Source organism: Syngnathus floridae, chromosome 1, assembly GCF_059516105.1.
Source record: "Syngnathus floridae isolate MCC-2025c chromosome 1, RoL_Sflo_1.0, whole genome shotgun sequence".
NCBI lineage: Eukaryota > Metazoa > Chordata > Actinopteri > Syngnathiformes > Syngnathidae > Syngnathus > Syngnathus floridae.
In genome coordinates, this window is record NC_142413.1 from 8,287,213 (window position 1) to 8,311,815 (window position 24,603).

Sequence of the window (24,603 nt, forward strand, 5' to 3'; positions counted from 1 at the left end):
GTTTGGAAAATGCTAAGGCCAAACGACAATAAATTCACAAATTCACAGGACGCCGCATTGAATCTAACAAAAGTCAGAGAAATTGCGACTACAAGGAATGAGTTCAGCAATCACATACTGAAACTTTTAATTTGCAGTATATTCACATAGGGAGTGAACAAGATAAACAAACAGATACCTTGCTCACTGACAAAAAAAAAAGCAACGCATCACACATATGTATAGGTGAAGGGGAAACGTGTCTACCCGTGTGTGCATGCATCGACATGACAAAGTCAATGCAGTAACAGTGCAATCCACCTTTACAAACAAAATCCTTTCTTTAAACTGAAACCACAGCAGCAGCATCTAAATGGTCAGGTCTTAAAGGCGAGCACACTAAACTTGGACAAAATTTAAAGTCTTCCAGGTTCCAACACGACATATCTGATTATATGGAGCAGCTCGTGCTAATAAAACACAGAGTTGGCTTTCTGGAACAACAGGTCGGACCGACAAGTGCATCGAAAGAAAAGCGCCAGAGGCACGCTGGCTTGGTGTACATAACCATACATGGAGCGGAAAGCAGGTTAGCCGTTGACTGGCTCTTGACTATCCCCCCCCCCCACACACACACACACATACACACTGTCCACAAGAAGACGTGTTTAAAAACATAGCTAACCTCCTACACAGACGTTATACTTTCACAAAAGGCGTTTACCTAAACACCTGCCCTTCACTAAAACACATTCAAGTGTCTATAAATAAGCTACATGTGAAAATAAACAGCACAAATGTCACATTTTACAACCGGACCCTTTGACCTTGAAGAAAAAAAAACAAAAGTTATCGTTTGTAAAAAACAAAAACAAAAAAAAAAACAAAAAAAAAACAAGCCTCTGCTTCACTGTGTCTTCACACCACAAGTTCATGAAATTAGTGAAGCCTAAATAGTCTCTCTGGGTTTTTTTGGGTGGCCAAAAGTAACAATGAGCAAAGCATCAGGTACAAAGCGAAGGTGTATATGTGTGTGTGTTCAAGCCCACCACGCTGTGCGTCCATCACTGGGGATCATTTCCACCACCCCAATGGACATGTGACCATGCAACGGCTCTGAAAATCATTATTTTTTTACATAATTATTCGAGGTATGAGGCGTTGGTCAGCCATTTGTTTTTTGGAGGTACTAGCACTATATAGTGGTAGCGCCATAATCTGTCACTCCCAGTTTACTGTAAAAAACAACAACAACCAAAACACCCCAAAGAACTCAACGTTATGCATCAACCAAAACGACATGACTTTTCTGTTAGCTTTACGTTAACACATAACTGCCAAAAGCAGGCTAGTGAAGAAAAAAAAAAAAGCCATTGATGTAACGCTACTGAAAAACCTTTAAGCAAGTTCTATTTGATCATGAGCGAGAGTAGCAACACATGCTGACATTTGCAGTGAGAGTTGGAGGCATAAATTCTTTGTGCTCTTCAAAAAAAAAAAGTTTGGAAGGTCTTTTGTTCTTATCGTGAAATGTACAGTAAATGGTTTTGTTCTGGGAGAATATTATTTCCTTCCACCTGAAAAGTAGAATACCTGTGATCAATCCGTCTCGTCCTCCGGGATGGCCTCCTTCTGATTGACGGGCACAACAGCGGTCCCTAACAAGCCCCGCCTCACAATGTAGGGGCACGAGGCCCCAGTGGGGATATCTGCAAAACCTGCAGGATTCAAACAAGACATAAATACACTCGAGATGAGGAGAAGAAAAGGTGGTGAAATTTCTCTTTCCCTTCATCCCATCCATCTATTCTCCATACTGCCCTAGATAAAGTCAGAAAAGTGATTCGTTGCATATTGTGCTGTTGTATATGTCAAGGAGACTAATTCAGACAAAAGTGTGCTTTGCCACCATGTTCTGCCACATTGGGGTAAGTATAAAATATGGTGATGAACAGTAAACCAAATTGAAGTGAGTGGAAGAACTTCATTTAGATTAAAAGTAGTGCTGTGCTGTATTCTTGTGACTCAATGTTGAAATGATTTGAAAGGCGACATTTAGACAAAAGAAGTGCTTTGCTACCCTATGATGTGAATTTAGGAGCTTCATTGGGACAAAGTATTCATTTTTTGGCATTTTGGTGTCAGGGCACGAGATAAGGGGCTTAATTTAGACAAAAGTAGTGCCTTGCTGCCATGCTGTGATAAGGTTGGGCTCTGTTTGCTATGTTCAAATGAGTTAAGTAGCCTCATTATGACAAAATGTAATGCTTTGCTTGAGGCATCGACAGGTAGCCTTTTCAGGAGATTAGTCACGGATTTTCACTTTTTGTTACACTTGAGGCAGTCATTTTGAGTGTTGTTTTTGGACTGTGGGAGGAAACTGGGCTGTCCAATTCGAACCCGAACTTCAGGACTGCGAGGCAGGCTTGTGAACCACTCTACCGCCGTGGTGCCTGTTTTTTTTTTGTTTTTTTTCCCCCCTGTCAGCTACAGATTATTAATAGCCATAAAGTACCTTTCATGACAACTTCCGGGAGACCGTAGGGTTCATATTCGGTGTCGTCAAAAGCGGCAGACAGCTGCATCCTGTTTCGTCGTATCCGTTCAGCCAGACGCACTGGGTCGGCCGGGATGGGGAAGGAAGTGGAAAAGAGCATTTTGTCTCCCGTCTCTCTGCCCGCAGATGGCGCGGCTTGTGGTCGGTGGGGTGAAACGTCATCTGAATCCTTTTTCTCAGTGACTGTCTGCGTATGCGCGCAGTGGTGCTCAGGTAGCGCCTCGGTGGCACCCGAGCGTAGATGCTCAGTTTGAGTGCTGACACTTGTGGCCGAGCAGTTGGTGCTTGCGCTCAAGTGTTTGCTCGCCGTCCAGCTGCCATCTGAAGTTTGTGCGGGAACTTTGCTGACGTGGTCCTGGCCCGTTTCTTGGTCGGAAAACTTGTGTGGGCTCCGATTTGGTCCTGACAGCTGGGTGTCCTTATCTGACGGCTAAATCACAAGAAAATGCTAGCAATCAAAGCACCTTGATTTTTTGAAGATTCGGGCAAGATGAATGACAGTCTTCTACAAAAACAAATTTTAAATCAACTTCAGTTGTATAGCGCTTTCACAACAGCTGTCCCCATAACATGTTTAACTACTAAATTGTTTAATATTTTTATTTCATTATTTACAATAAACCAGTTACTTAATGAGATACATGTAAAATAGTTATAATAAAACTATTCTCTTACTTTGCACTGTTTTCACTTATAATTAATGATTGAAATAATCAAATAAATACTAAAGTGTGTACATTTTTCCAATATATTTACAGTATTGCTTTTACAGTATTAATTCTTTTAGGAGACACTTGAATCACAATTAGACAATGAACTAATATGTTTTAATTGAGCTAAATTAGTCTTGGTAAATACTTAATGGACCAGATTAAAAAATTAACACTCACATTTTGATCCTGTAATTTATTGAATTTTTATTTAGTTATTTTTTTATTTCAACTGAGATTTAGAATGAGAATTGTCAAACATTTTGTCTTTTCTTTTAGTGAGCAACTTAATTTTAATCGTAAATTATTTTGTTTTAATGTTTAAAAATGTTACCTACCATTACTAAACGACCTGTACTATTATAACAGGTCTTTTGAGAACCTTGGGAATTTACAGCATAAATTATTCTAACAGGTAAAAGGCCTTCAAATAATCACCCCAAGTCATTGTAATTATAAGAAGTCTAAAAAGTGAATAACACAAGCAGAGTCAGGATGTTTGCAGGTGAGTGAAGCTTACCGTGTTCATGTCAGCTGGGGCCTGCAGGATGCTCATCAATTGCATGTTGTTCTGGTGCACGCTTCAAATATAAACACAAAATTTGACATTTGATTTCAAAAGCTGAACTATCACAAGATATGTAAACACTCAATTAGGTATACTTGCATAATCTAATCTAGATGTCTCCGTTTTCTATCTGATATGGCATGCTATTTTATCTCATTATCTTATGCAGGCTGCAGTAGGACCGAGGCTTCAGTAGCATCAAATTCAGTTACAGCCCCCAGAAGATGAACAAAATAAAAAAATAAATCCATCTTTTGTTTTTGAGCGGCGCCCTATATGTCGTACCTGTTGCAGAGCATGTGACCTTGCAGCCTGTTGGAGACGCAAGAGAGAAACACCTCATCCTCTCTGATGACCAACGCTGCACTATGGTCCTTGGCGCTGCGCTGTGTTGGCGTTTCATATTGGCTGGGAAGGACATGATCCAACGTGGAAGAGGGTTGAGAAGCCAACTTCCAAATGGACAACTCCTCAGCCTGCTGCCGGGCTACCTCGGTGAGTTCCTCTAGCTCCTTCTGCAGCGCCACCACCTGGAGAGGGAGGGAAGGGCATTGCACTCAATGGTCACTTCTGTTTAGGTGAGCCCACATCAGTACGAAGCCTCGGAGTGATTTACAACGACAAAAATATGTGTTAAAAATGAAAGAATAGAAGCAATGCTTGTGAAATCAAGCCCTCCCACAAGACCAATGTGCTTCATATGTTAAATAATGGGTTTTATTCACAACCGAATAAATAACTAAATCCTTGGCTTTTTCGGGAGGTTGATATAAATCTCTACAGTTAAGTTATATTGATAATTTCTACATCAGGTTTGATTTTTAAAAAATCTGCTAATTCTACATAGCTAGGATCTCTACGATCATATCTACAATATCAAAATTCACTTAGAAATCATATAAAAACGAGGACCAGAAAAGTTAGCATTCGAGTGGAAATTTCTTCTTTTTAATTTAAAGAGTGGTTACGATTTAAAATTCTGAATTTAAGGTTAATTTACTCCACAATTTCTTACTATTACCCACAATTCATTATTATTATTATTATTATTATTATTATTATTATTATTATTAACCTTTACATTACTAACAACTACATTGCATTTCTGTGTTCTGGTGCACACTTGCTGGAAGTGATGGACTTGCCTGGTAATAATTGCAAGTCTTAATTTGAAAGTATTGTTGAATATTCTCGAGTGTTTCTTTATGGAAAAAAAAAACCATTGAAAGAGATGGTTTAAGTTCAACAATATCCAGAATTTTTTTAAGGTCTCTTCATCCTCAAGCTATAGACAGATACCTGTGTCTGCAGATGGTTGATGATCTCATCATGACTTTGTCCTATCTCTGAGGTGATGTCATGCGACACACTGAGTGCAGTCGGCAGGACGTCTTTCTTTGCGACCAAGTTGCTTGTGTGTGTGAGGATGCAATTCTCCACCATGGAAATTTTTCCCAATTTTCTTCCCATTCCCTCATCCTTGAGTGCGTCCAGTTCTTGAATGCAGCGTCGCAGTTCTTCCCCCTGGCTGAGGAGGGCACCGTCCTTCTCCTGTAGTTCAGTGAGAAGTCCTGAGATGTACTGGCTCTGCTTCTCGAAGCCCAAGGTCAGCTGCTTGGTCTGACTGGTCAGCTGAGTAGGGAACAAAAAGAAAGTAGCTGTTACAAAACTGTGGTGGGAAAAGTATGAGCAGGTACAATAATACATAGACTTTCAAGTAGAAGTACTGATTCAAACCCTTTTAACTATTTAAAAAGTAAAAGGTCTACAAGAACATCTGGGCAGATCCGAGGCACTTTATACGGCTGGAGGTGAATTGTTGCTAGATGTCATATGTGAGAATGTTTTCCTTTACCTGGTTTTGAAGGACAGTCAGTTTAATTTGTAGCTGCTTAGCACGTTCCGTCTCCTGTGCATTTTCTTGCCTCAGTCGTTCAATCTCCTCTGTAAGGTCGGAGGACTCTGACTCGTCCTTGCGGAGATGATCTGAAGAGGTGTCTTCCAACTCAATTTGCCCAGTTTGTCCCTCATATGACAGCTGTGAGTGTTGCGGCGCCATCGTTGTGTTCTGGGAGGCCGGCGTGTTGAGCCGATTGGTCGATTGGCAGAAGTGGGCGTACTGCTCCGGTGATGGCACTTGGTTATCCGAGACGCTGTTGTTGGAGTCGAGTCCGTCACTGAGGAGAGTCATGTAAGTCAGTGGGCTGCTGGCTACCACTTTCGCATCACATAGAGATTCTTCATCTTTGCCGCTCTTCAGCTCAGCAAGCTGAGCTGTAAGTTCTTCCTGTCTGACAATGAGTTGTTTGTTTGCTTCTCTCTCAGCGGCAGCGATTTGAGTCAGCTCCTTGTTCTCTCGCTCTCGCCCTTCTCGTTCTAAAGCCAGTTGGACTTTCACTTCCCCAAGCTGCTGCTTCAGCTGGAGGTTAAGCTGCATCATTTCCGCCTCTCGGTCCTCTCGTGCCTGTGTCGTCCCGTCTCGTTCCTCTCTTTCCTCCAAAGCCGCCAAAGTCTTCCTCAACCTATCATTCTCGCTCTTCTCCCTTTCCAACTGAGCCTTCCATTGCTTGTCCTGCTCCTCCCTCTCGGCACCCTGGCTGGCGTGTTTACGGCTAAGCTGTTTCAAACGCGTCCTGGTCTCCACTTCGGCACACCGCTGAACTTCAAGGTCGTCCAATTGCTTCTGGAGCGCTTCGCGCATGTCGCCCAGCTCCGAACGCAGCGAGGCGTTCTCCCTCTGAAGGTCGTCCGTGCAAACCGTTTGTTCAGACTTCAGAGTTTCGCGAACGATTGTGTCTTTCTCCCCCTCGGCGGGGGCATTGCTAGATGAAGAGGACTCCTTCTCCTCATAGTTTACTCCTCGACAGGAACATTCGGTGTCTGCAATGATGTGCTCAGAATCAATGCCTTCTCCGGGCTCTCGGTCAGGCGGGTACGAAACGGAAATCTCTGCCCTTTGCTGGACCTCTTCCTCTTGTTTCACTCCACTCGGCTCAGCTCGGAGGGTGGCAGGCCTTTTGGTGTACGCAGACGACCGAGTGTGACGAGAGGAGGGTTGGGATGAGGAGCTCTGTCCAATGGCACAAGCCAGGACAAGCGGTGTGCAATCTGGGAGGGGTGAAGCTTTTTGTTCTAAAGTGGAAAAGAAATCATGGAAAATAAGTGATTTATTTTAGCTTATAATTAATGAGTAAGGACATCTAATGAATAAAATTAAGCTACACTGTATGTGAAATTGATAAAAACATCAAATATATTTAATTTTAGTCATTTACTGTTTTGATTGAGCTTCATTGCAAATAAATAATTCATTTTTTGTTATATGTAATATTTTAGTTTGAAATAGATTCACTCTGTGACTTGCAGTTAAACATATATTCTTTTTTTATAATTAAATCAAATTCAATAAAATTTAATTTAGGATTAAAGGAATAAAGCAGTCTTCTCCCTCAAGTAGTCAAACAGAGAGGAGAGTGCATTTTTTGTGTGAGTGCACCTAGTATACTATTGACCAGCAGGTGGCAGAATTTTTATTGTTTGCAACATTATGTATTTATCATGCCTAAAACTACAATTTAACCTAAATAACTTGATAAAAAAAAAAATAATTTAAAGGATTGAGTGAGTGGAATAAGGCGTACAGATAAAACTAGAATCCCTTACGATCCTGATGAAAGGAAAATCCTTTGACTCTTGTGTACAGTATGTGTACTTGGTGCACCTTGTAGTTCTTTGAGAAGGCGAAGGGCATCCACTTTCTCCTCTGCCAGCCTGCCCGCCTCTTCCTCCAGCGCTCGCTCTCTCTTCTTGCTCTGCTCCAGACTCACTGCTACACACTCAGCATCAAGCATCACCCCCTAAGGGCAAATCCAAAGGAAGAAAATTAAAGCCTATAAGCAACAAAGCTGAGCTCTCGTCTTTCCTCAAAATTTCGATTTTAACATGTCGTTTGAGTGCACATTGTTTTATTCTCATTATCACACAACTAAGGGAAACAAAATGCAGTCAACTGTTGCACAACACCGTTTTATTTTGACATGTCCTTTTTATTTACTTACGAGTCATTTGAGGATGTTTAATGCCTGACGAGAAAAATGACGATAAAATTCAACCATTTCTTTTGGCGGTGGAGAAACCATTAGCAAATGTTATCGTAAATAAAACTTAAACAGAGCACACGATTGGCTGCTTTTATTTTTTTTTAATGCGCACTTAATGCATCTCTGGGACGCGCTAATGGTACATTAAGACGAGGTTTAAAAATTCACAAAGTTCTTGCTGTCTATATAATGCATAATTGATGCACGCCGAGTAGTTTGAATGAGTGTTATTGTCTTTTACCTTCAGTTTTGCTTGTATTTGTGTCTCCTTTTTCTGACTCTCCTGCAGCTGTGCCTCTGTGAATTTGACTTTCTCCTTTAGAGACTCCAATTCTTTCTCCAGGGTTTGTTTCTGCTGAGACAGCTGAGATGGGGGGGAAATCGGGCATTGTGTACTTGAATACCAACAACAAAGTCGAAAAGGTGGACACGACGAGAAAAAAAGCTTCATTGAGAAGAAGAATGAGTGGCTTGCGTCGACAAAACCGAGGAGGCCAGGTGAGGCGCAAGAACAAAAGCATGAGATCAAACAGAGATCAGAGACTGGAACTGAATATGATGAAAATTGAAAGCAAACCAATTGTGGTGTTTTGATTGCGTCAAATACATCAATATTTTATGCGCATGTTGTTGTAGGATGAATCAACAACATTTAGTCATGATTCGTGGCAATATTTGAAAGCGACGCAAAAGGTGTATTTATTTCCTGCTTTCCAAATTTTGATCAAACAAAACTTAAAAACGCATTAAAATGAATCAGATCACATACATGCAGCCACATCAGTTACGACGGCAACAACATTAGCGTAGGATTAATTACGCCTAAAGATTCTTTTCATCCACAGACTCATCTTGCCCTTGACACTGATGTTAGTTTAAGCCGCACTCAGCATTCCTTTACATCGTCGCTGTCGGGCAAATCCTCACTTCTTCAAAACGAGTACTTATCAGGTAATTGAAAAGCAGCATCTTGCCTGCGTAACCAAACACTGCATGGTTCAAGTTGGCGTTATACTGCACGTGAATCCTAACGACACAACACCACCCCCACATCATGTTCAATAGCTGACTTACGGTTGAAATTTGCATCGATTTCTTATGTTGTCATTCATTGAAATGGTACATCAAACTCTGTACTCACAGACTACCACCAATGAGACAAAAAGCCCAATGTTGCGTAGAATGAGAGAAAACAGCAGCATCATTTGTCCATATTGGGACATATGAGGTTTGCGCTCGACAGTGACGATATGTGTAACAAGGAAAATCACAACATTGCTCATGCAATCTGCTCATCTCGCATCTCCATTCTTGCATGCTTTCACACCTCCAACCACTTTGATGTCACGCTGCCACACACAATGCTTCTCTGCGCCTTTACTTTACCTTTGTCGCTCAACCTTTCCACTGGGGAGAAGAAACCGTGAGAAGAGCAAAAGGAACAAGCGGCGATTAGGGAAGGTGGAAGGAAAACGGAGAAGGAGAGCGAGCAAAACGTGAGAGCGAGTACAAAGGAAAGACGCAAGCATGGGTGACGACGCGAGATAAGTTTATTGACCTTTGGCACGGATAGATGGGGAGGCGTGAAAGGGAGAGAAGGCACGAGTGTGGAGAAAGATAAGCAGAAAACAACAACTGACAATCAGCTGCTGATGCAGGAACCCGTGTGTTTGAGGCGTTACGACTAACTGGGCTCACCTTGTCAGCTTGGGCCTGCAGGGCGTTGTGAAGCGTCCTGGCCTGCTGCAGCTCTTGGTTGAGTTTATTCACTTCCTGTTGATGCTGTTTCTCCATGCACTGTTTCTCCTTCTGAAGCTCCAGAAGGTCCTACATGCAAACAAACAAACGCGAGGAAGGGTCACGGAAGGGCAGAAACTCATCCGATTAAGCTCACCTCGAAAGTTTTGAATGCATTTTAGGAGAACTTTCATTCTAAAATTTACGAGTTGTGTATATTATGCTTTCCGACAGAATTGTCAGAGAGTTCAAGTATTATTTTAAGTACAGGCTGGACCTTGGACACCCCCGCGTGAAAATACAATGACAATGTATTTGCCACCCCCCTCACCCTTTGATGTTGCTTGTCCAGCTCCTTGGTGCGCTGTTGGTGCTGCAGTCGGCTGCTATCAGCATTCTGCCGCTGACACTTGAGCTCCTCTTGAAGCTGCTTGAGCCTCTGCTCAACTGCCGACGCCTGAAAGGGATGCAAAGTACCCATCCTTGAGTCCAGCGACTGATTGCAGAGTCAAACAAAAAACAACTTTGACAAGATACTATAAACAATACTATTAGGTTGCAAATTATCTGGATTGTTTTACAGCACCGAATGGGACAGGTTTTTACCAACCAAATGTATTTCAATTTTTGGACAAACGTGGACAGGAAAATATTCCTGGACTCAATGGACTGAACAAATGAAAAGATAAACTAAACAGAGTAGTCGAACCACAACTAGCAGTTCCTCGTAGAACAAGTGCTGTTACCCGTTCGGTCTCCTGAGCAATTCTCGTGTGTGCACCGCTGAGTTCGTTGTGCGCTCTCTGCAGGCTGAGCTCGGTGGCGGCCATCTTTTTCTTGCCCAGCGCCACTTCATCCTGAAGTGATTTCAACGTCTCCGTCTTTTCGCTCAGCTCTTGCTCCAGAGACGCTACATGATGCCTCATTTGTGACAAAGACACTGGAGGATGGAGAAAGATGCCGATTACAGGCATACATTACTTTTGTTTATTAGTGTACAGTACTGGCTAATTAAAATGTCCTCACTTCATCACTTCGAAAAATATCAAGTCAACTCAGGCGTCCGCTGTGTGCATTTTAACGCACAATTTATGTGTGTTGGCCTGGGGAATGAGCTACTCTTAAGTCCCACGTACAGTACACAGGTATCAAGAGTTCTTTAGCACAACCTCTGGAATCAGTTTATCAGTCAGGTGTAACAGTCACGCGACATTCCTGGCATGACGTGGAACGGGGAGCTGTTTCTGACCTGAGAAAACATGCGGTAGATTTTATCTTACTTGTGTGCGCGCCCTAGGTAAACACTGCAACAGCACTTAAGTGTGCAGAGAAACGCACAATACAGGAAGGTAGCATGTAGTGCTCTGCGGCCAAGACAAAATGTCAAATGGAAGTTTTCTTGCAGCTAAAATTTCTATGCAGCTGTTTTTATTGTAACCTCACAATCGAAACTCAGAAACTGGATCGCTTGTATCTTTGTGTGTCTTGCAAACATTTGAGAGAATACTCTTCCACACTCACTGTCTGCTTGTGTACTGAGGTCTTTCTCCCTCTCAGGCACCTCCCGCTTTGACTGGTGGTCAGCAACTGGCGTCTGGGGAGATGACGGAGATGCTCGCCTGGCCGCTGGCTTGGGGTCGTCCCGCTCCCACGGAAACGCAGCCAAGGGAGTGGAAAAAGGGTCGGATGGGTGGCTGCGTGGTGTGGTCTTGTGTAGCCGCGGCAACGAAGTAGACGGGGTGTCAGGGAACTGGAGCCGCTGATGAAACATGCGGCACAGATTGCAAAGAGAACATTTGCCGACAAAGTAAATCCTCCCAACATTTGAAGCATATCCACAATATCTAATGTATGTCATCCTTGTACTTACACGAATGTATGGGGAGCTCTGCATTTCCTCATTCTGCACCATCCTCTCGTCCTTGCGGCTCCCTGTAAGACAAAAACGCAGCATTTGGAACAGAGCTCGATAGAAATGAAATCAACAGAGTAGTCTCAAGACGGAAGAGGAAAGACATCACAGTCCATAGGGAGGAGGGGCCTGAGAAAGAAGGGGTCCTCTGAGATTTGACTTATAACTCGGGATCAGTTTCAGGGGCATACCGTGGTGTTCCCATGGCGAGCTTGCACTCCAGCAGGGCGTGGAGAAAGGGGTGCTGTCCATTGACCTACTGCCATTCTGTAGCTTCTCTAGTTCTGCCTCCAGTCTGCAAGGAGCAGTGCATGATTATCAATGAAAGCAGTTGTAGTCAGACCCGCTTATGCTGCACCTTTTAATTTGCTGGGTGAGTTTGTTGTTAACGGTCCGGGCGGCATCCAGCTGCCCCTCCAAAAAGCAGACTTGGGCTTGCTTGGTCTGAAGCTCCTGGGTGAGGCGTTGCTCGCCGTTCAAGGCCACTTGAGTTTCCTCCCGGACACTCTGGAGCTCCCTGCGCACCGCATGGAGCTCCCCACGCATCTCCTCGTACTAGGGACCAAAAGAGATGATGAAGGGTGCGAACGTGTGATAACATCAACATCCAAATTCCATTTGAAGACCGAGGACGCCCTGGGCATTCTTCAAATGTATGGCTTGTGAAAAGAATTGCACTATCACTAAAAAATGTCCACTTCTCTCTTCCAAAACAGGATTTGTGATGAATAGAATGCTAATCGAATAATAATCTCGAATTTCATGATTCAAATTTATTTGCATTTAATTTAGAAATTCTTTCACACACCACTAGGAAGAGCCCTTGTATACCAACCACATTCTGACAATGGCGGCTTGCCTTGTACCTTAACAGTTTGTTTGTCATGGCTAAGGTGGATGTTGTCCAGTTGCAGCTGTTTCTGCTTGTTCTCTCTGGACAACCGCTCCTGGTGGGCCTGCAGCTCCTTCACCTTTTGCAGAACCCGTCCCGACAGGCCTGCCGTCCAGTCCTCCTCGGCCCAGCTCATTGCTCTCGTTGCTTAGGCCTGATGAAAGAACAATACTTTTTAGCCTCGCATATACTATGCACAACTGTCTATTAAGTCCAAGCAAAACCACGTAATCAATCATTCCGCAACCCCATTTTGAGAACCACTGACTACACTGTTTACTGTTGTCCCACCCTAAAAAGGACCAGGAATTAGCTCATCCCCAGAGTCCTGAAGTCAGCTGTTAGAGTTGAAGACAGCGAGTGACACAGAAGCAGGAACACCAGAATAAACCGCCAGTGGTTGCCTGAGTCATGACAGTGAATTCTTCCCATTTTGCCTCCCGACCGACGTGTGTGTTATGTTGTTATGGAACTGATCACCAAGGAAGACACTGCTGGGTTGTCACCAGTGGGGCAGCTGTGACTCGATGTTTCAAAACACTTGAGGTCCTCGGAGTTGAAAATAAGTCAAACATTTTTCAACATGTTTGACATTGCTCGCAATACTCCGGCAGGATGATCTTCGATGATCAAATCTTTCCATTGATGCAGACTGGAACAATGCATCTGATAATAATTGGATTTAGACTGCACTGGGTTTGTTTATTAATCCTGAAAAGGGGATTTCTGTGCACTCAACACAAGAGAAGGAGGCCCTAAATTGGATTTGGTGGTGGGGGGAAGACCCCCTAGTAGTTCCTGAGCATGTCTCCCCACAACTCTTTGCAATATCGTTTTGTCAACAGCGGGACTCAAACCCAGGTTCTTAGCTTCTAATGCCCAACAGATGGGCTTTCCAATCTGTATATTGTCTGTTTGAATAAGAGGCAATCACATTAAAAATGTGCTTCCTTCATACCCTACCTTGCTATTTTCCTTTCTCCATTTTTACATTAGTCCTTCCTCTCCACTCCTTTCCTTCCCTCATTTCTTTGTCCATTCTCACTTTCCTTTCCTTTATTCATCAAACCTCTTTATGCCCTTTCAACTTTCCTACCTCCTTCCCGTTCATTCTTTGCTTCCCTCTCATCAGTTTTTCGTTCCTTTTTTATGATGCTCTCCCCTTCCCTTTTGCTGTCATTCATTTATGATGCATCCTTCCTTGAGCATCTTTCCTTACAGAAATCCCTCTATCATCTGTCCATCTCATGTTTGCTTTTAAACAACTCTTCTCCACCTGTTGGATTAGGCCACTTCCTTTCCTTCACGCTTTATCTATTTTTTTCTCGCTACATTTTTTTTGGCCTTCCTCGAGTCATTTTCTTTCTTTCCTTCCATCGCCTTTCCTTTCACAACAATAAATTTCATCCATGACTTGTACACTTAATTTCATGTATCATAATAACCTCTATCCTCGAACACAAGTTAATTCAAGTAAGTGATCTACTTTGTCGCACCCTGTGTACGTGTGCGTTTGAGTGAGCGGCGTAGGCAGAGATGAGCGGCTGGACATTGATCTTTATTTCAACTCAGCATCTGATCTGATGATCACTGGTTTTAGTAAGCGACGATCTGGGTGACAAAACAAGCTGAGTGACGGCCATTCGTCGTTACCGTCTACCATTAATAGCCAAGAATAAATCAACATTTTAACCACTGGCAATCTGTCAATTGTGTGACAATGGCGTACGAGCTGTTGTGTGCTAAAAACAAGCACACATAAAAGAAGCTACTTACCATACACTTTTGTAGTTGACCATAGGGCGCCAACCGGCGGGCAGCTTCACGCCTCGTCGCGTTCTGCCGTAGAAACAAATTCCCAGCTTTCGAGTCCAAATTGATGGTTGATAACGTCCGTTTGTCTAGTATTGTTTTCCTTCCCAAGAAAAAGAGGTAACAGATGGATGAGTTGCGCGTCGCGTGCAGCTGACAAGCCAACAATAGCAGCCAGAGAGGTTGTGGCACGAGGCAGGGCGTGGCTTAGTGACGTATAGGACAGTCCTTTTTAGGGAGGTTCTCAATTACGCGAAAGCTTTGCTGGCCTCTAGTGGGCAAATGTAGAAGTGTTTCGTGACTGCTAGGGTCAACAGGTGGCAAAATGTTTCTGTATTTGAAAATTAGTTAAGATACACAATCTAACACTGCTTTGTGTCGATGCCGGTGATGAATAAATTAACATTTCATCATATGTACTTTTTTTGCTGTGGCGTGATATGTATCTAATGCGGCCCAATAAAGGTTACAAAATACTGCCTTAATGGGATAGTTTGGGGGTTATTTTTAAGAATACTGTAGCTTTAGCTATTCTAATACATTAGTATCTCTTTCTATCATGTATGAATCTGAATGTCATGGAAGCAGTCATAGGGCCATAGATCACAAATAGACCTGTCCTTCCTGTGCTGTAACACTGACCCACAAACCTAGCTGCACCAACCTGTTGCCCCTTATCCTCGATCTAGATTAACAGGCATGTCCTAATGATGGGTGATATATAAAACAAACAAGCCTGACTACAGACATCAAGAACAATGACATTTTCAGACTGGATAAGAGCAAAACATTACATTTGAGAAGTACATACCTTAAGAATTTCATTAGCTAGTATATCAAATATAAAACATGAGGACCGTATCAAAAACTGGCAAAATGTTTTTATTACAATTAAAAAAAAAAATCTATACAGAATCCATAGAACAAAAATCTTCAAAAGTCCTATTAGTTGGGGACAACTTTGGCTGCTAAAACAAAACCACACCTACAGAACTTGTACTGTTACTCAACCATTTTCTGTGACAATACTTATCCAACAAAATAAGACATTATCAAACAAAACGATGCATCTATTTTTCTTCTTACAAGAGGTATGAATCAATAGCTTATTTGATGAATGCAACATCAGGGATTTTTCCTTCCGCCTGGAAAGACATAAAAATATCTTAGTGTCATCAAACGGGAAATGGTACCAAATGCAGATCGTTAAAAAATAAATTACCTGTAACTGTGTGAAGATTTGCGCTGCTTTGTTAAAGTCCCATTCATTGTCTTGTAAACACCTGCAATAAAAAATGCTTGTTCAGATGCTTGAATAAAGCATCAAAGAAACCCTTGCAGATTTAGGAAAAGACTGACTTTTGGGACCATTCCAGGTTCATGCCTGATGTCTGCGAGAAGGCTGTGAGCATCTCCTGCTGATGTGCAGTAAGAGTGGGCACCGGGCTGGAAGATGGCGTTGGAGCAGGTGCCACAAAAGCCTTTCGAATCTCTTCTGTTGTGGCCATTCGGATGAAGAGCTGGTCGTTGACTATGCACAGGCTGTAAGACGCATTTGGCTTCATTGTCAGTGTTCATTCAACTACAGTTGTATTTCAAATCACCTTTATCCATTAAAATTACTGGAGATACCATGAATGCGGACAAGGTTTAGAAGTTCTTATTCGTTAGACTTTCAATGTTGTTTTGCCTTGTTTGGTGTATTCAGTTAAGCCGAAGATGTTTTTTTTAATTAAGGCAAAGCTACGTGATTGATTTAACTTCTGTTGGTTTTATTTTGAAAATTAAGGAGGACAGAGGATTAATTACCCAGAATTTCCTGCAGGGACTGTGATAAAAACTCGAGAGAAGGCCATTGTAGAGTCTCTGGATTTTCCATTGACAGCAACTAATACAAACAAACAAAAAAATCATATATTTATTAAAATGCAGACATTACATCAGTAGTCCGTCCGTCCATCAAAATAAGACATTTGAGAAGATAAACAAATATGACAGTCACCCTCTTTGAAGACTCCGCTGACGGTGAATGACAGGAGTGTGTTCTGTTGAGAAACAGACAGCCGTTAAAACAAATATATAACAAGGGTACGCCTTGACAGGGTACTCACCGTGTAGGTATTTACATCAATAGTGAAAGAGGCGATGTCATGCTGAGTTTTGGGTAGCTCATTAATGAAAGCCACCACATTGAGACGCGTGTGCTTCAGCAGTCTGAAGCGGATCGCTGTAAGAGATACAGAGTTACACAGAATGAGAACATGGCATGGCATTACTCGCCAAAATGACAATGCTATCGCTAAAGTCTCATTACTTACTCGAGTCTCTGATCCGTTTCAGGTTTCGAGTGTCTTTGTGGTACTCTCCCAGACTTGACCTAACAACAAATAAAATTGTGGGTTTGCGTGGAAAACTGTAAACTCAACACGACAACGTATCAGAACTAATTGTAACCGAACTGCCGATGGTCAATGGCAGACAAAGCGGCTGGAACACTTAATTGCTTCAAGCAAGAAGGACAACAAATGACATTTTTTTGGGGGATTTTGCCATTTTACCTGGAAGGGTTTTGGTTGGAAAAAGGTGTTGTGATGGACAACGATGCACCGTCATGGTAAGCATCCAGGAGAGGCTGTCTGTTCCCAGAGTCATATATACTGTAGTACCTGACAAAATTGCATGATAGACAAGTTAGAGCATTGTTGCGCCCAGGTCTCGATGTTTTTAGATTTTTGCGACAAAAACTCACTGTTGCAAGAATCGAAGGATGAGGCCCTTGATTTCATCTGAGCCGAAATAGCTTCCCTGGATTACCAAATGAATATGCATGCAGTGGTCAGACTTTCAATCGTCAAGTGATTCAGCGTATTAGCTTTTCCTTGGGCAATCTAAACCAAATGCCCAACTATTTTGCGCTAAACAAAAGTAGTTACCTTGCAAGGGGGGATGGTGGTGGGTGTTTCCACGTCAAATCCGATGGGCGGAGGAAGGTCATTACCATCCTAGAAAAAGCACACAAAAATCTGATAAGCATTCAATTTATATTTTACAGATGTGATACGACTCCCATTTTCCCCCAATCTGCAGTGGTAGCTTGAGACATAAGTTTAAGTGGTAGCTTGAGACATAAGTTTAATTTGTTCCGTGACCACTTTAGTAACTCAAAAATACTTGTATCTTAAATCACATTTCCCATTGATGTAAACAGCAATGTCATTAATTCACTCATCACATCTCAAGGCACCGACGAATATCCCCAGCACAAATAAATTAGGTCAACGCTGTTAGTAGAGATTACAATATAAATAAAAAAATAGACTCACGAGTTTAAGTAGACGGGGGAACCTCTGCCGCACAGCACTGGCATGGGAACAAGAAACCCAAAGAGCATTAGATCATCACCATAAAGGGAACAATAACAATACATTGTGTTTGCTGCCGATCGCAAGCAGCCTCCTATTAGTCTATTTGACATCACCGTGTGCCTCCAACATCTCAAGTTTAAACTGCTACAATGTCTGTTCTGCAGAAATACTGCTGGTAACAAAATAATTTAAAAGGCGGAACTCTACGGTTTGGATCTTGGCTCAGGCCTTTGTGTGTAGATTTTGCATATTTACTCCATGCGTGTGCAGGCTTTTTCCCATGTACGCTGGTACCCTCCCACATTCCTCCAAACTTGCTTGGTAGGTTAATTGAAATGGATGATCTAAAATTATGCAACAGAACAAAAGCGAATGCAAGTAGTTGTCCATGTAGACTACTATAGACCGTCATGTCAGGCAGGAGAGGTTCTGTCTCACGTGAGATCCATGATACTTAACAGGATTGGCGGTAATAAAAATAAAATAAAGTACTATTAATGAAAAACTGACCACATTAAACACGTCACATTTGTCTTCTTACACAGGAGTTATGAATGGAAGACTTATAAAAAGCTGTCATTCAATGCTGTTGAAAAGCAAACCTTAAGGTTCGCCCTACAACATATTAAGATTGCAAGGTGCTTTGCGAATGAATGTTGAGTGTTCGACTTCAGGTGAGAAGCCATGTTTTCTGCTCTTAAGGTATTTAGGGCAAATCAAGATTCCTGTCATGATACAGAGTCAGAGAAGCAGAGAGATGATGTGGAGTCTTTCTGAACCCACACTTCTTGACTTGTTTTTGTACTTTTATAATAATTTTTCTTCCATACACGTCTAAATAACCCATTTTATGTCATCATGTTGTGCGGAGATGCTGAAAATTCCCACAATATAACCCAGCAAACAATTATTTCCTTTAAGACCATGCAGCGACACTGTTCACCATCTCCATGTGCACTTACCCGCAGGCGTACTCACCCTCTCCCCCAATACGGACATGGGGAAGAAACAACCACACTTTTCTAGAAGCACATACACAGACACACACACACACGCATACACAGACTCAAGCCACAGAGCCAAAACTGCAGTGGAAATCTGCACACGTCTTCCTTCTGTAGTAGTAAAACAAAAGCTTTTTGTGACATCTTATGGTAGCTGACGATGAAGAAATAAAAAAGAGACAAACCAATGTGCTTGACAAAAACCTATAAGTAAAAGTGTGAAGAAAGCAGAAGTCAGAAGAGGAGGCTTGTCGCTCTGAGAGTATCCGTAAGAGAAAAGTTGAAAAGATGACAATTTCAGTGTAAGCTGGGCCCAGCTGCCCCCCACTGCTCATCCGTTAGTAACTGCTAAGGCAAATAAGTACTATACTCGGCAATCTTAAAATAGAAAAAAAATCCATCATTGACTTTGAAATGTCTAATGCCAAAGCCATTGAGATCACTGTCTAATGCCAAAGCCATTGAGATCAGACTAGAGATATCCTGCCATGCAGGATTGGACTTTTTGTTTTGCTCTGGTCACAGTCACCAGCAGCATGGAAGGAGGAGTGTTTTTCTTCTTGTGGCCAGGTAAAACATCAGTTGAGAATGTCTCCACCAGAAGCTTTTTCAAGCAAATTCATCCATTTCGGTGGGCCAGCTGGTTGGCGCATCACCGCTCATTGACAAACGTGCGTCCCCCTCCGCCCATCGGCTTCTCCTGTCCAGTCCCGCTCCTCCACTGGTGGCGTGAGGCCGCGCACGCCAGGACTGAGGCTGGGTAATCGTGACTGTGCCTGCCTTAGGTTGTCCCAAAGTTTCGGAGGTGGGATCTTACCCGTCATTGGCTATCCAGCCTTCCATACCCGCCTGATACGGGAAGCCGAGTGGGCAAGGGTGTTAGCAGTGGAAGGGGGCGTCACTGGCTGTGTGCACTTTTGTTACTTCATCCATACGCAAGTTAGGCCATTCTTTATGCCACACTCTTGTATACACAACCACTATAAAGTCGTTGGAGCGCTGCTCAGGATCCTTGCCATTTTGTCACAGCACTCCATAGGATTACCGGACCCTCTGTCTATTCTAGGACTACTAACCTATGGTATATTGGTGTTTTGCTGCTGTTTATGGGATGGATAGCTGCAGGGGATTTCAGCAGTGGGAGAGCTGGGCACAGCAGCACTGAGAATTATAGAACAGAGCTTGCCAAAGTATTTCCCCACAGGCATAGTTGGAAAAGAAAAGACAGCTTCCCAAATTGAGACGACATCAAGGACAGCAAGCAAAATATCTGTAGCTGAAGGAGAAAACGTTGAACGCCAGCCTATATCTGGGGAAGAAAAATATAACCGAAGTGATTAAACAGTAAATCTGGAACCAAATGAGATCCTGCAAAGAAATTAGATGGAAACACACAAACAGAAATTAACGGAATCACTTGGCTCTGCTCAATATATCATCCATATCCTTCCCTGCTGAGGTACCAAACATTGTCTAATTAAGACAAAGGCTTCTTTTGTTTTTGCACACGCGCACCTCTGGACATACTGATCTGGCATAGATATTATTACTCGTGTGTTCCCTGCACAACAACAGATCTTAACGGTCAACTCACCTGATGTATGAAGCCTGGTCCTTGAAGAGATCACACAACGGGTTCCTGACCAGCCACAGCTCAACCAGCTTCAGGCCTTTGACTTTGTCCAGATCTCGGTCTAACTTCAGCTAAACAACGACAGTATAATGGTTGGTGTGAAAACCTACAACTGTGTTGATGAATGGTTATTATTTCCACACTCACCTCATTGTGGGAAAGGTTGAGGCTCTTCAAATTAGGCACTTTTGTAGTCAACTCACTAAGGTCATCCAGTTTATGGAGACGGTTGTTGCTCAGGTTCAAGCTGGTCAGCTAGCAATAGACAAACAGATTGGTATAAAAATCAGAAAAGCGCATGTGTTGCGGCGGGGATTGTATTCTATATTCATTATAAGCATCTTTCACCATACCTCTGGAATATTCTCTTCAATAATCTTGATGACTGCTTCCATATTTGTCTTCCTATTCAAGATGACTTCAACATTCTGGGACACCAGGTCTGTCACAGGAAAATGTGATCCCACGGTTCAGACAAGATGACAATAAATGCTTAGCTACTTCTGACCGCAACAGTTTGTTTAGTGCAAAAACAAAAATTCACAGTACACAATTACACAGTTGAATATACCAATGGTGCAGCTAAAGTATTGAGAATGCGTACTAACCAGGGTCTGTCCGGATGTTGTTCAAATCCAGAGCTTGCTGTGAGCCATCAAAACGTTTTGCCATACACTGCTGTTTTAGAATACAATAAAGATTACAAATTAATTATTTTTAAAAATGACTTCTTAGCACAGATGCTCAGAGACTAGTAGCAAACTATGGTGGGCGTCCCAACACGCTGAACTAAATGCTACAATACAATAACATAAATACCACTTTATCAGCCTAAGCTTTCAGAAAGATGGAATAAGAGCAATACAATGTCAAAGGTCAGATGCCACAGAACTGGGAAGCAACAACTGAGGCTTTATAAACACTGTTATTTTCCAGAGGGTATAGGTATGGTTTAAGTGGATCCATAGTACTGAGACAACATGTTTTTAGGTGGATCAAAGAGGAGTTATATTCAATTCCTCATTCAAAGACGTAACAGGATTTCTAAATTATTTTTAACTTACCCTCAAATGTTCGATATCTTCTGGTTTGAGGTCAGACAGGAGGAAGTTGGGTGGATTGCTACGATTGACGTGCACTTCCACCTTAAGAGGAAAAAACGTCACATCCGTAAACAAGAGGCCCAATTAACATTTGTTAAATGCACATTATTTGTGGTACAGCGATTTAAAGCCATAAGCAGGCAGTCTCGCGCATTACTCAAAAGCAGTGGTGGCGGCCCAGTCAATGACTTGACGTCATATCCGCTCCCAACACGACGTCATGCATTAAAATAAACCAGCTGGATTGTTTTGGCTAAAACAAAACTAGACTCAAGAATGGAAACGCCAGATAATTTTCAAACTTTACAATAGTGCCCCCCTTTACACATTGAGACCTCAAAGTGGGAGCAAACCAGCTCTGCCGAACCCCTGAAGCCGACTCACCAAACCCCTAGGGTTCGATCGAACCCAGGTTAAGAACCACTGCTTTAAAGGAATTAAGTTAACTTACACACCTTGTAGCCGTCTGTGTCGGTGATTTTATGAGAGCATTTATGCAGAGCGTTGGCTGCGGCGGCATCGTCCAAATAGAAATGGGCTTTGTTATGGTCAACATGGTACTGGAATAGCAAAGTGTAATGCAGTGAAAAACAACTTCAAAATAAAAGAACTTTCTGCATTACATCAGTGATTGTTGTATTGTTAAAAAAGTGTTCAACATAAAGATGCTGCGCCTCACCTGAACAGGTGTGTAAGTTACAGAGCAGATGTTCTGAAGCGCAGTCAATAACCATTTCTTTTCATATTTTTTCCCATGAGGAATCTAGGAAAAACACCATTGTAAGAGATATGAAAATTAATAGAGTAAAGGAATTGTGCAGATGATGTAGTAACGAATGGGATACACACGGTCACTTTGAACCAGGTGGCACGGTTTCGCCCTCCACCGCCTCTGTCTCCTCTAAAGCCTCCTCTGCCACCTCCCCCTTTGCCTTGTCGCCTGTCTCGGCCGTCTTTTCGAAAGGGCCTTCCGTAAGGCGTGCTAGAGATACAATAATTAAATAAATACAAAGGACAAAACTTATTAGTTTGAACAAGGGTGCATTTTACAATCCAAAGTGTTGTCTTTCCACTGACAAATAAGAGTGATATTTTATAATAGCTATATGGATTGCCTTTTAAACTACACAGCAAATAAGTTAAAACTATGCAATACTCACAATCTGTTCTGACTGCTATTGTCTTGACTGCTGTCATTCATTGTCACATCTCCATCAGTGTCTTCAAGTCTGGAGCGTGGTCCTGGACCCCCAAAGCCTCCTCCATTACCGCCGCCACCACCATGGCCGCCACGTTGGCGGTCTCTACGGAAGCGTTCGTAAGCACGACCTTTATTGGAACTTCTGCCTTTACGGTTGCGATTGCTCTGTCCAGTGCGGTCGTCATGCTCTGAAAAATAAATACATAAGGTGTACTGATTCAACTTTATATTTTTAATCAAAACCATACATATCATTTAAGGGGAAAATACAGCAAACTGAGAAATTACCTTAGCCAATTTTAAAATATTTTAAGAAGCAAACATTTAAAACAAAGCTGAAAAAAAAAAGAGAAAAAAAAGGCCCCCAGTCATAATGGGTGTTTACTGAATACTCATTGCTAAACAAATAGCAAAGTATCTTTTGATGTAATAAAGTTAGGATCTTGTAACAAATTTTCATTATTTTTGTTACAGTTGAACCAGCCACTTGCCTGGGTATCTGAATTTAAAACTATTTATACAGTAATCTGTATTTTTCATTATGAATAATTGACTGGAGACAAGTCCAGATTGTACCCTGCCTCTTGCTCAAAGCTGGAACCAGTTTCAGTGGGCCTGTGGCTCTGGTGAATAAGGAGTTTAAAAATGGATAGAAGGATCAATATATAACAGGCCATTACACACTAAATACGAAGCGACCTTTGATAAAAATGAGCTTGACACTTGAATAAATATATTGTTCAAAGATTTGACAAAGTTGCAATTTTGGAACAGATTTTAATGAGAAACAGGAAGTAGACGCACTCGATTAGCTTTGGGCCACGTAAAATGATGTAGCTGGCCTCGAGCTTGACACCCAGGTTTACATGTGAATCTACACAGTAAGCAAATATGTATCTAACAAAGTCAGTATGACTGAGAGACAGGGCGGAACGAGTACTCTCCTATAGAGATCGCTCTTTCAAACCGTGATTACATAATATGGTCCATTAAAGCAAGTGGAGAAAAGAGGGGCCGAGTAGGAAAAGGTTTACCTCCTGGAGTCATGTAACCAGTGCATCTAACCTCCCTTGACAGCATAGAGCCTGAATAAACAATGCACCAGAAAGGAAAGAGGAGAAAGATTAACGATGTACTGAAACACATTACTTACCAAAGTAATGGGCGCCTTCCGCCATCTTCTTGAGAGAGCGTTCGTAAATAATTACCCAAAACAGCCGAGGTGCCCCACTGTGTTTATAAGGATGACTGGTAATGCGAGTAGATTAAGTTATCTTCAAATATAACAAGGGCACTACAACAAAGAAAAACGGGTACCGCTGGCCGTTGCCACGCTAACGCCTTATTGTAGCCTAGTTAGCTTCGACGACCGTGGTGGACATTAAAATGGCGGATGTGTACACTTTCAGCTTCCGGGTTACGTTATGACAGGGTAACGTCATACCACGTTTGAGCATGCGCCTTAGACAACAAATCGCAAAGGTTCACTTTCAGTGCAAAATAACTAATATTATATTAATGATAAAAATCATCTAATAAATCGCATCCAAGCATATATATCCAAATTGATGAACGTTCAATGGTCGAAATCAACTTACTTTCGTGCAGCGCTCGTGTGACCTGCAGGTTGGGCACACGTTTCCACTGCGTGTCCATGTACGGTACAAATGTACCTGTCTGGTTTACCTACATTGTCAATTAATAAAAATAAAGAGCAAAATTATCGTTTCTAAAAGAGCATTCTTAGATGGGCAAACACTTTCTCTTGATAAGGCGCGGCTTCGTTTCGCGAATTTAGCTTTAGCTATCCTTCCGCACCTGTCCCATTCTGTTAGTTGTACATAATTGTGCACTCACCGTGAACCTTTTCACCGTTGTCCACATATTTGTGTATGTATTTCTTCTGGTGTTTGTGACGCGACGAAACGACAGAATAACGACAGAGTCGTTTAACCACTGCTCACATTCATCTTACTCACGTCGTCCCACTTTTCAGTTTCCGCGATATTCCAAATGGCGCCAACCTGTGA

The 24,603-nt window shown here is 42.3% G+C and overlaps 2 protein-coding genes and 1 long non-coding RNA gene across 5 annotated transcripts; 1 reads left to right on the plus strand and 2 right to left on the minus strand.

Moving 5' to 3' along the window:
• Nucleotides 1–98: 98 nt before the first annotated feature.
• LOC148403881 (uncharacterized) lies at nucleotides 99–14,468 on the minus strand. Its single transcript, XM_088360736.1, has 18 exons — nucleotides 14,232–14,468; nucleotides 12,430–12,609; nucleotides 11,922–12,118; nucleotides 11,755–11,858; nucleotides 11,522–11,583; nucleotides 11,173–11,410; nucleotides 10,398–10,591; nucleotides 9,983–10,108; nucleotides 9,613–9,741; nucleotides 8,156–8,278; nucleotides 7,536–7,671; nucleotides 5,670–6,946; nucleotides 5,114–5,446; nucleotides 4,100–4,344; nucleotides 3,767–3,827; nucleotides 2,495–2,966; nucleotides 1,573–1,697; nucleotides 99–1,095 (listed from the first exon to the last, which is right to left on the minus strand). The coding sequence occupies exons 2-17, from the start codon at nucleotides 12,589–12,591 to the stop codon at nucleotides 1,579–1,581; spliced, it is 3,978 nt and encodes a 1,325-aa protein (XP_088216862.1). The 5' UTR covers nucleotides 12,592–12,609; nucleotides 14,232–14,468; the 3' UTR covers nucleotides 99–1,095; nucleotides 1,573–1,578.
• Nucleotides 8,169–11,485, plus strand: LOC148403882 (uncharacterized). The gene is made up of 3 exons (XR_015854332.1): nucleotides 8,169–8,412; nucleotides 8,760–8,865; nucleotides 11,209–11,485. It is a non-coding gene; the product is annotated as an uncharacterized LOC148403882 (long non-coding RNA).
• A 660-nt stretch (nucleotides 14,469–15,128) lies between the features above and the next one.
• On the minus strand, nucleotides 15,129–24,588 carry nxf1a (nuclear RNA export factor 1a). 3 transcript variants are annotated; one of them, XM_088381337.1, is made up of 23 exons: nucleotides 24,431–24,588; nucleotides 24,172–24,259; nucleotides 23,608–23,658; nucleotides 22,533–22,761; nucleotides 22,222–22,354; nucleotides 22,052–22,135; nucleotides 21,828–21,932; nucleotides 21,334–21,414; nucleotides 20,878–20,947; nucleotides 20,623–20,711; nucleotides 20,417–20,524; nucleotides 20,231–20,340; nucleotides 17,591–17,627; nucleotides 17,201–17,269; nucleotides 17,017–17,072; nucleotides 16,826–16,933; nucleotides 16,586–16,644; nucleotides 16,379–16,494; nucleotides 16,270–16,312; nucleotides 16,077–16,155; nucleotides 15,627–15,809; nucleotides 15,490–15,550; nucleotides 15,129–15,412 (listed from the first exon to the last, which is right to left on the minus strand). In XM_088381337.1, exons 1-23 carry the CDS (start codon nucleotides 24,455–24,457, stop codon nucleotides 15,374–15,376), a joined length of 2,025 nt encoding a protein of 674 aa, XP_088237463.1. In that variant the 5' UTR covers nucleotides 24,458–24,588; the 3' UTR covers nucleotides 15,129–15,373. The 3 variants fall into 3 exon arrangements, with proteins under 3 accessions (XP_088237463.1, XP_088237469.1, XP_088237479.1); XM_088381343.1 differs by lacking the exon at nucleotides 23,608–23,658; XM_088381353.1 differs by lacking the exons at nucleotides 23,608–23,658; nucleotides 24,172–24,259; nucleotides 24,431–24,588 and adding an exon at nucleotides 23,727–23,982.
• Between the last annotated feature and the right edge of the window lie 15 nt (nucleotides 24,589–24,603).

Coding starts and splice junctions, on each gene's coding strand:
- LOC148403881 (XM_088360736.1), bottom strand. CDS start 12,591: ATGAGCTGGGCCGAGGAGGACTGGACGGCAGGCCTGTCGGGACGGGTT. Junction 9,742..9,982: donor TGGACAAGCAACATCAAAGG/GTGAGGGGGGTG, acceptor GTTTGCATGTAG/GACCTTCTGGAGCTTCAGAA. Junction 4,345..5,113: donor TCAACCATCTGCAGACACAG/GTATCTGTCTAT, acceptor CTCCCTCTCCAG/GTGGTGGCGCTGCAGAAGGA.
- nxf1a (XM_088381337.1), bottom strand. CDS start 24,457: ATGTGGACAACGGTGAAAAGGTTCACG. Junction 20,712..20,877: donor CAACATCCGGACAGACCCTG/GTTAGTACGCAT, acceptor TTCCTGTGACAG/ACCTGGTGTCCCAGAATGTT. Junction 15,810..16,076: donor GTCCCTGCAGGAAATTCTGG/GTAATTAATCCT, acceptor TGCGTCTTACAG/CCTGTGCATAGTCAACGACC.